The sequence below is a fragment of the Cynoglossus semilaevis genome, chromosome Z (assembly GCF_000523025.1).
Source record: "Cynoglossus semilaevis isolate Cse_v1.0 chromosome Z, Cse_v1.0, whole genome shotgun sequence".
Taxonomy (NCBI): Eukaryota; Metazoa; Chordata; class Actinopteri; order Pleuronectiformes; family Cynoglossidae; genus Cynoglossus; species Cynoglossus semilaevis.
The window spans coordinates 16,100,594-16,110,840 of record NC_024328.1 but is presented as its reverse complement, the minus strand read 5'-3'; the positions used below and the strand labels follow the sequence as shown (position 1 = coordinate 16,110,840).

The window sequence follows — 10,247 nt, the reverse complement described above, 5'->3', positions numbered from 1 at the left end:
AACTTTTCAATAACTGCTTTGGTCGCAGCGCTACGTTACTTGTGTAACTTAATTACCGGTTAACTCAGTTAAGAAAAAGATGCTACTAGTGCATTTGTCACCGCGGGCAATGGTGTCTACAAAAGCGCGTTGATTCTTATTCTTCTGAGACGAGCAGGTTTTCTCTTTTCATCAAGGGTTCTACAGAGCGAAAGTCCTGAACAGAGAAAATGAAATTGGACCTGACCCCCCAATTTAAAAGTTGCGGAGGTTACTGATCGTGACGTATGTGGTTTTACCGGAAGCAGTGGAATTATGGAAGTTTGAGTCCTTAAAAGGACTGTGGTAGCAACTACACCTATCTGGTAAACATTAGTACAAACCATATCTGTATTAAAAACTAAGGGTCGCCAACTAGAGGCCATAATTTTAGTTTGGACAGTTCAGCCACCAGTGGTACGTGGCATTCTCTAGTGGTACGCAGTGAAAATTCATATTTTCACATTTACATTTTCAATTGAATAAATCTGAAACATACCATGCACAATTAATACAGCATTTAGAAAATATGTGTAGCTACTTGTGAGATTATGAAATAGGATGTCTGGTCTTTTTATTAATTTACTGTGTTTTTGCTGTAATGCAAGTCTGTTACTTACATAAGCACAGACTTGCACAGAGTTATGGGATCACTTGCAAGTTGAACGTGGAACGAGCAGGGGAATTCTAATGTTGGTCATCATAGTGGTACTCAGAGAGATCAATGTTTTCTCAGGTGGTACAGAGTATAAAAAGTTTAAGAACCACTGATATATAGTATAGACATTTGTTGTAAATCTTTCGGTGTAGCCTGAGTTTGACTTTTATCATTAGAGTGGCATAAAACCAAAACAACCCAAAGAAAACCAGCACACACAGAGAAAACATGCGACTACTTACAGAGACTACCAGGGATTCAACTGGTCATTTTCTTACAGTAAGGCAAGTTGGTCACTGAGAGTCCTATACATGTAGTCAGTGCTCCAATCCCAGTTTGGACATGATGAGCAGGGATGATGTTTAGTTTGGCACATCATTATTCTACTTAGACGTCCAACAATGACAGGGAGAGGGGAACTGCTATTTTCACTTCTCCCTGTCCACAATGTCGCTAACATGCCTGTCCTTATCCCCTTTGATTGATGTGCACACCTGTCTGTCATTCCCTGTGGTGGAAAGTGCAGTGGAAAAGCAAACAGAGTTACTTTTGGTAGTGCACACTTTTCTCCCCCTGGGCACACTGATGGGGGGACACTGGGCTCAAAGAGCTTTATGAGAAGAGGATCTTGGCAGGGAAAGATGGGGCCTTCTACTAGGTGGTGCTGTTTGTGAAGGTGGTTGAGCAGTATGTCAACATTCCAAGTTGTTTTGAAGGGAACAACATGTTCTGTATAACTGCTTCGTAGTGCATTTTACACCAAAGAAAACATACATGTCAGCATATATTCCCCCAGTTATTCATGGGATAGCACCTTCATTTTAGAGCAGTTTACTATGGCTTTATTTGTTGGTCATTAAAATTGAAAATGCATTTGCAGTAAACACTAAAGAATGGTATTGCTGCACTGAGAAACCATAAATACATGCCTTGCTGACATTACTGGTTTAGTGTATGTTTTAAACATTACCAGTAATTCCTGTTGAAGTATGGGTGTGTATTGAAAACAGTGTTATAACAGTGCAGTACTGTTGTGAAACACAGATAAACTAGATCTTGTCTGATTGCAAAAATCTACGCTGTCACCTCCCTAAAACTCAGATATATATTTTAGTTGAATATCAACAACTCAAAAAGATGATAGACCAGCGCCCCCCCCCCCACCACCCCTGATGCAGATTAAATTGGCACTACCGATTTTAAATTGATACATTTTGGATTGTTATTTTCTGTGCTTTTTTGAAGCATACTAAAAACCAAGTTGGGTGACCTTATATTAAAATTCTAAGGAGTCCAGCAATTTTATTCCGACTTCAACACATTCCAGATGCCTGATTAGCTTGATATCTGAACCAAGTTGGTGCCTTGTGGTGACTTTAATAGAATGAAAAATGTAATGCTTATGGGACACTCTTTGGATAAATAACCACTGACACAATTCTTTTTTTATCGGTCTTGTGGTGGCAGACTCTTTTTGAGACCACCTACATGATGATCACACCAGACAGTTGAGCCTCTTCTCACTGTCTGGAAGTGTTCACTGTATCATTTCTTTATTTAGTGTAAAGATAACGTATGTTTGGCCACATTAATCATGTGCTTTGCCTGAGACATCGTAAATATTAACCTACAACAGCTGCACAGAATACCTAATGTCTTACTGTGGAGTCTAAAGTTGTGGTTTTAATTTTGTCCCATCTATCACTGTGGAAATTTTAGTGGATATTCCAGAGACACCAACAGCATCAGTAAAATCAAACTACGGTACTAGAAGTTAGCTTCTGTGTCTTTCAACTATTATTGGTGTTAACATCATGTCAAGGATTTACTGCATCTCAGGTTGGCTGTTGTGTGCTAGTTTCTTTTTTACCCTTTTCACCTAAAAAGTAAATGGCTGTGACTTTTTCTTTCCGCACACTGTGCTAAGCCAGAACAACTGGCCAGCTAATAACCTACAGTATTTTGAATGATAAAAGTGAAATGGTATTGGAATTTTAACTTAGTGTGTTGAATGAGAGACATTTTTGTAGTAGAAATTTGTTGTAATGCTCTACAAATAGGATAATAAATGTTTTGTTTTTTTTCTGCATCTTGAAACAAGAACACATCTTCGTCATTAATATATTACACTCTTTTTCTTTGAGCAAAAGGTACTATAGAGGCACAGGATAATCTCTTCCTTCTTCTCCACACTTAGCTTAACAATTTTAATTTTAATCAAAACAATTTCTCTAGATCTTGATCAATAAACTCTACTGTTAAAACAATTTGTAAAAACTTTTGTTATTCTTCAGCCTTCTTTTTTATGAAAGTCCACACTGCTATGCTTAATTTGAACCGAATTCTGAATGCAAACAAACCCATATAATTACATTTGCTTCAAAGCAAAGCAGATGGGTTCACTCTCGGAGTTGATATTTATTATGGTGTCACTGTACACTGTGCAGTAAATTATGAAATACTTTTATCAAGTCCGTAATTGTAAGGATAGATTAAGTCACTCATCTAATAATTAAACAAATGGTTTAGTCCATATCTTGGGTGTTTTAACATAGAAGACCACTAAGAAATCTAAATTATGGTTATTGTTGGTTCCATAGTATAGCTGTTAGCACACCTGCCTTGGAAGCAGGGAGTCCTGGGTTCGATTCCCAGAGGAACCACATGCTTGGCAGTTGTTAGGGGCAGCTTAACAATTTCCCAAGTATGGGATCAATATAGTACAAATTTATTTTTATTTAATTTCTTTAAATATTGTTTTAAGCTTCTTTTTGGACAGTTTTTTAAATGGTTTTTAATCATTTCTCTGTTCATTTATTGGAATTGTTGTCCTAGCCTTACGTAGACATGAGTGTTTTTACTACAGTTTTCAGACAAAATAGTGATGTCATGCTTTAACATAATTACAAGGCAGGATGCATCAGTGACAGTCGATAATGATAAATATATGTTTGCCTGAAGTCTTAGCTCTGGACCTTCATCACCGCACACAGTGAATTAAAACACTGCACGGCTTTGATTATTACTATGCCTAGTAGGTCTGGTGTCCCCTCCTTCATTTCAGTTTCACAGTCATGTCTGCGGTGGAGACAATGAGTGAGTAGTCATTATGCCTTCTTACAGCAGCACCAGTCCTCCACAAACAAATGGAGCTCCACTAGATATCACCCAAGTCTGTTGTTGGACCATGCCCTGTAATTGAACTACAGGGTGGCAATGATGATGATGATGATGGTTGTGATCAAAATGATGAAAAGTGGCTTGTTTAGAGCCGGACTAAAGGCTTTTCCATTGATACCATCCCTAACGGCAGATGTGTGCTGTGATGTAAAACAGCTGGCTTTAATACGCAGTACTATTTCCTGTTTATTCCTGCCTTGAAGTGGCCTATTGGAGCAGCTTCAGTCCTTTTTGAATGATTCTGTTTGTCTGTTTTGACTGGTAACAGCCCCCTTACTCTAATGCTGTCTTACGACATTTATCCTTTAAGGATAACCTAAGGGGTTCAGTTATTTATGTGTGGTCAAGAAGTGTAATACTTTCTTAGGCACCATCATATTAGCTAGCTACAAAAGGAATATGCCTTTTAGAGATGTTAAAGTGCTAAGTGGCAAATTTGCCTTTAAATAACTGTTCAAAAAACCCGATCAAATAAACACTACAGTGAAGATCCATCGGACCAGGATCGGCAGATGAAATGTGTGACATACATAACATAAATGTATTTAAGAAATGCAAAATAAAGTGGTCAAATGCAAAACAAAGTTTATTGTTAATGCAACCAGAAAAATGATTATTAAACAAATATTTAAAAAAGCAAGTCAGTACTCAATTACACTGATCTTTACTGGAGAAAACATTATGAAATATGGTTTGTCAAGTGTGACTATTGTTTTGGGGAAGAAATTGTTTTAAAATATTTTTGTACTTATTCTGATTAAACTGTGCTTTGAACAGTTCAAACAAATAGTGTTTGGCATGCAGAGAATTCTGAATGTTCTGTGATTTTTTTTTGAGTGCAGTTCCTCTAGGTTATGCTGGGAGCAGCCAGTGATCTTCTGTGCCGTGTTTACAACCCTTTGGTGTGCTTTTGTCTGGGTCACTGTGCAGCTGTCATACCACAGATACAGTACATACAGATGCTCTCCATTGAGCATCAATACCAGCAGTCTTTGAGTGATGTTGTTCTCCCAAAGAGCCTCAGGATGTGCAGTCTTTTTTCAGCAGCTCAGAGGTAGTTTCACTGTAGGTCAGCTTCTCGTTCATCTGCACTTCCAAAAGTGGAAATCAGTCACATGCAGTCCACACAGTCCCACCAATAAAGGTGCCAGTATTGGTCCCATGTCTGCCTTCCTTAAAGCCTAAAACCGGCTCTGTAGTCTTGGAGGTGCATGTTATGTTTTCTAACTTGCTAATACATTGGTTTAGATGTTGCATAGCTGTGGTGATGAGTTCCACCCCTTTTTCTGATCCAAGCTTTGTCCACTTGAGAATATATATTGCTAGAGGCCAGTACAAGACATTCAGGATCATTAGGGCAAGTCAGTGGTATGTTGAGTATGAACTCTTGATTACAGTTCAGTGCAGCTTTAATCAGAGCTTCCTGCTCCAGACGGCCACAGGAACTGGGAAGAATTGGCAATGGATTTTTCTCCAGTGGTCTCTTCAATCTCTGAACCAGAGCTCCCATCCAAGACAAAATAACAGGCTGCCCCCAGCCTGTATGTGCCCCTCCCTACAATTGCTGGTGCACAAGACATAGAAGCTTTGTTGGCAGTGCCATGGTGCCATTTTACCAGGAGCTTTCCAGCTCTGACGTTTGACACGTGCAATAATATATTGGCCTAAAATGAAGCTGAACATAAATGATTTGAGGAAAGCAGAAAAAGACTCAGCCCTACCATTGTCACTGCTGTTAAAGCCATGGCATTAGTTAACACATGGATAATGGGAAAAGTGCTCCCTACATTTTTATTTAATTTTTCCAACGTTCTGTGATTGGTCAATTATAACACAATTCTAACTGTCATAGTGAAGCGTTTGTTTTCTTTCAGTCCTTCCTTTTTTTTTTTTTTTTTTTTTTTTTTTTTTTTTGCTTCATTGCATTCCTCTTGAGTCCCGTAGATTAAACTTCTGCTTTTTACCCACATGCTCCCACATGGGGCGCAAAGGGTTCACATTCAGTGGTCAGGCACTTATATAACTTATTGTAACTAGGTTTGGTTTACACTAGTTTTGATTTTGTTGCACATACGGTGTAACTTTTTCAGATCTTCCATAAGCTTGCATATCCCTGAGGTATATGTTGTAGAGATTGGTTCACAGCAGGAGAGGACACTGCTGTCTGTACTCCTGCAGCCTGATAATATAGAATACATGATCTTATGAGCCTGTACTTATTATGCTGGGTTTATCCTGGGAGGAATCACAGGGAGACATCCCAATGATGATCACTTCTGGTAAGGGCTTCCTGGCATGCACCACTTATCTGCCTAATCTCGGGGGAAAGAACAACTCCTGAATTGAAAGTAGGAATTGGCGTTGCACTCACAATCCCGGACAAATCTCTTGGTGCCAATGTGTCATCTACAGGCTCCAGCATTGGCTTTAGCCCCAGCCTCTGACCATGTGTCGGGTGGAGACCTGTTTTCATTGGATGGATCCCTTTTTAACACTGGTGCCAGCAGCTGACTGTTGGAGAAATACTCTGTGTGCTTTTTAGCTGCCTGTGGGCTGCAAGTTTTCCTGGGCTCTGCACAGATCAAAATAAAGTAATGGCCCCGTTTCCACAGCAAAGTCAAAGTTGTGGAACTGTTTTGAAAACAGTTTTTTTTTGTTAGTGATTTTGTTAAGCTATAAAAGCAGTACTTGAGCACTTTTTTGTCCCAGGTATATAAAATGGTGACATATTAGTAAAGTGTCTGCTGTGTAAACCTCGACTGTGTGCTGTATTTAATGTTATCATGAACCGGTGTTTGGTTTCAATAGTGGCCTAATCAGATCTCAGTGTGCATAAATAAAGTTCCACGGATCTACCTTTAGACTTTCACATTGCGTGTGTGCCCTTGTTATGGTATTCAGCTAAGAACAACTTGCATTAAAATTCAATTGGCATACATGCTCAGAATGCTCAGTGGGTGCACAGCGCCCTCTTCTGTCTGAAGTCAAATATCATTACCTTCCTCGAGAAACTGTACTGTGAATTTTCAGCTCTCTTGTAACATTCCAAGTGTGTGGAATTTCTTATTCTGTACTGCAGAAAAAGTTTGTGTATTTACTGTGACTAATTGTGATGTTTTTAGCATTGCATCTGGAACTCATTGAAGTACATGCTGGTACTAAAACCCAGTTCTGCAACGAGTTGGTGCCCAAAATGTGTTGCCACATAGTTAATCATATGTCAGATGTGAGGCTCACATTTAGCTCAGACTATAAACAAGAACCAAGATAAGAATGATAAAAGTTTTTTTTAATCAATTTCTCTTGTCATTAAAACAGATCAGGTCTTTACATCAATGTGTTTGAATTTGGAAAAAAAATAACTTTAATGTCCATAAAAATAACAAAACTATCAAGTGTGTGGGTGCAGTTGTCCTCACTTTGTGAACTTTCTGTTCTGCCAAATCTACACTGCAATGACACTGGGCTGATTCTCAATTACTGCAATGAGCATTGTCAATACTGACCTTTGAAAAGTGACACAGTACTCGTTACAGGTTAAGCTTTCACTAATTGGCCGTGTTCGCATTTTAAGATAATCTTTATCTAGCAGTGAATTGCATTTGAGCGAAATTCTTGAATGTAATAGAAACTTGATTTGAGATTGTAGATCATGAAAGTAGTTCAAAAGAAAAAAGAAAGAAGTTGCACACTGGCAATTTGTATTATCTTAAGTGAAAGAAACTCCATTTGAACAGGAACTCTAAATTTAACTTTAGGATCTTTTAAATTCATCCAGGTAAGGAGTTAACACTGCTACTCCTGAGTTCTCTGAAATGCAAACAACAGCATGCTTGGTATTCTTATGTACATTTTTTATTATCCCCTTCTCTTTTCAGGAGTTCTCTCCTCAGGAATACAGAAGTAGCTCTTTGTCCAGCAGAACCCCAACTCCTCCAGGATCGTACTCACCACAAAGTCCTATTGATCAGGATGTACCCAGACGCAGGTAACAGACTTAGTGATTGAAAACAAAACACTGAAAATCTGTTGATATTGCAATTAGTTGTTAAACAGGCTATTAACAATCTAATAGATGATATATTGTGATTGTCTTAGCTTTTACCTAACATATTTTTGTCATTATAAAGGTTTAATCCCAGTCGTAAGATTTCTTTAAAAAATCTAATTAGTCTCGGATTTTTTGGTTTCTGATATAAGTGGCAGTTAAAATATGTAATGCTATTAGCATTGCGTTCTACTAAGAACGTTGTGTTGCAAGGCTATAATGAATAGTCTCTTGCACCCTCTGCAGGCCAATATTTGTAGTACTAATTTAAGCCAAAAACCATATGAGCACAGTTAAAATATATTTATAAATGGCTGGTTGGCAGTTGTTTTTACATGAGATTAATAATAATAAAAAAATAATCTCAATGAATATTCTAAGGACTTTTTCTTTAAACAAGAGAAGTATTTGTTGTTGTCAGTGATTATGTAAAAGTTTCATTACCATACAGTGTGAGACCGTGAAACTCTGGGATGTTTATGCAAAGAAAGACATATACATTAAAAAGGTGGTTTTTGATACAGGACATGCAACATTGCTTCTCTACACCCCACTACCCCACTCCCCCTACATAACACATAAGAAAGACAAAAACAGGCTCCATTCACACATTTTTTTGGGTATTTCTAGTTTTGTTTCCTTGCAGAGAGCTGTGTGGAAAGACAATTAGAAGTGTAAATGAGCTGAAAAGTCTGTCATTCATCTTAAGTGGATTGACTGCACTGTTTTTGATGTCTCTTGGAGGATTAAGTTTATGTTTATGTTTATGTTTATGTCTGCAGCTGTTTTCTGGCTTACACATGATTTTAAGGCTGTGGGAATCAGTACTTTGTCCAACACCTGCAGTGTGTGTGGTGTATTTTCTGCTTTGTTCACTGAGGTGATTTTGCAGTGTGCCAATGCTTACAGGTCTCTATAAGGCTACGTTTTGATTTAAAAAAGAGATGGCTTTTGGTTTGGATAAACACAGACATTCAAGACAGTGATACTTTAATTTTCTGATTGGTTCTAATAAATGACAAATAAATGCTTGTAAACAATGAGCTCTTTTAACACAAATATCAGTTTAACTCTCAAATTACTTCCTCATTCCACCATTGTTATTTATGTTTGGTCCCACACTAAGCAAACAAATAAGTATCAGATAATTATTGTGTAGATCCCATTTATCTAATAACTGTTTTCAAATAAACACAGTTGTGTAAATGTAGCCTTAGTTTGACATCACCAGTGTTTTTCCTCCTAACAAAGGGTGCAATCTTCTATTTTATTTCACATTACTTTTTGTATTGACACATTTTCGGGAGACCCTGGTGCTTGTATCTACTGGACAGTTGACTTTGGCCCTACTTTTCTCCTGGGAAACCAAGGCCAGTGATGTGAAGTATCAGCAGCTGCAGTAACAGCCAAACACCTAAATTGCAAAAAAAAAAATTTCTTCTACCCCCTGATTGGCCTCCAGTCTGGAGCCCCCAGTCTGCACAGCCAGCCTCTCCCTGCATCTTTGCTGTCCAATCACAGCTTAAGCAACACCCATCGATCCACCCCTAAGTGTCGCATGGCCAATGGTTTTCAGTCCAGAGGCACACCTTTCAACCGATTCTTGTTTTTCTGTCTTGTCTGGTTTAGATAGAGGTGTGTGTTTGGCATCTGAGTGTGTTTGAATGGTTCATTCTCTGCAGATGTGGTAATTGTAATTCCTGCAGGGATAGAGTTAACAGGACTGAGACCCTGAGGAAGTTGTGTCTTTGCTCTTTGTTCCTTTTTTATTTGGGGTAAGTCTTATTTTTGGACCCTTTGTCATTTGGATATCTTCAAACTGATCGCTGCAGGAAAGCTGGTGATGTTCGTGGAATTTAGCCTCATGATCTTTGATATGTTTTGGCTTCATGCGCCTAGACTTACTGCTATGAGTAGATTGTTTTCGTGGCTTTTCTTAGCTCAAACCTGGTATGAAAACCAACAAAAGATTTGTCTCCGATATTTGAACTATTATCAGATGACAAGCTCATCAGAAGTTCTGACAACTCTGTGCTTTATCTTGTACAAGAGTGTATCTAAATGTGTGTAGGTTCATGCCGTTCTGTCTGATCATCATTTGTTAGTTTGTTTACTCTCTCATTTGACCTGGATTCTCCGTTTGCTTTGAGATAGCTTGTCAGGAGGAATAGTAAGCGAAGCATAAAGGGAAAATGGATTATAGCGGGCAGAGCTAAACATGAGCAGAAAATTGTCAGCGTTCTTTCAGCGTCTGTTTTCAATTTGAACCATGTTCAGCAGAACGAAAGGCTCTGTACATTAATGTTCATTACATCCTTGGGTTGTCTTTCATTTTCCATCTAT

General features: G+C 38.3%; 1 protein-coding gene and 1 non-coding gene across 2 annotated transcripts in view; both read left to right on the top strand.

The window, feature by feature from the left end:
• pdlim2 (PDZ and LIM domain 2 (mystique)) overlaps positions 1 to 10,247 on the top strand; it is a 35,646-nt gene that overhangs the window by 21,600 nt on the left and 3,799 nt on the right. Inside the window, exon 7 of the mRNA XM_008336660.3 lies at positions 7,735 to 7,844. Within this exon, the coding sequence (XP_008334882.1) occupies positions 7,735 to 7,844 (110 nt within the window). The remainder of the gene's footprint in view (positions 1 to 7,734; positions 7,845 to 10,247) is intronic.
• On the top strand, positions 3,267 to 3,339 carry trnap-ugg (transfer RNA proline (anticodon UGG)). Its single transcript has one exon. It is a non-coding gene; the product is annotated as a tRNA-Pro (tRNA).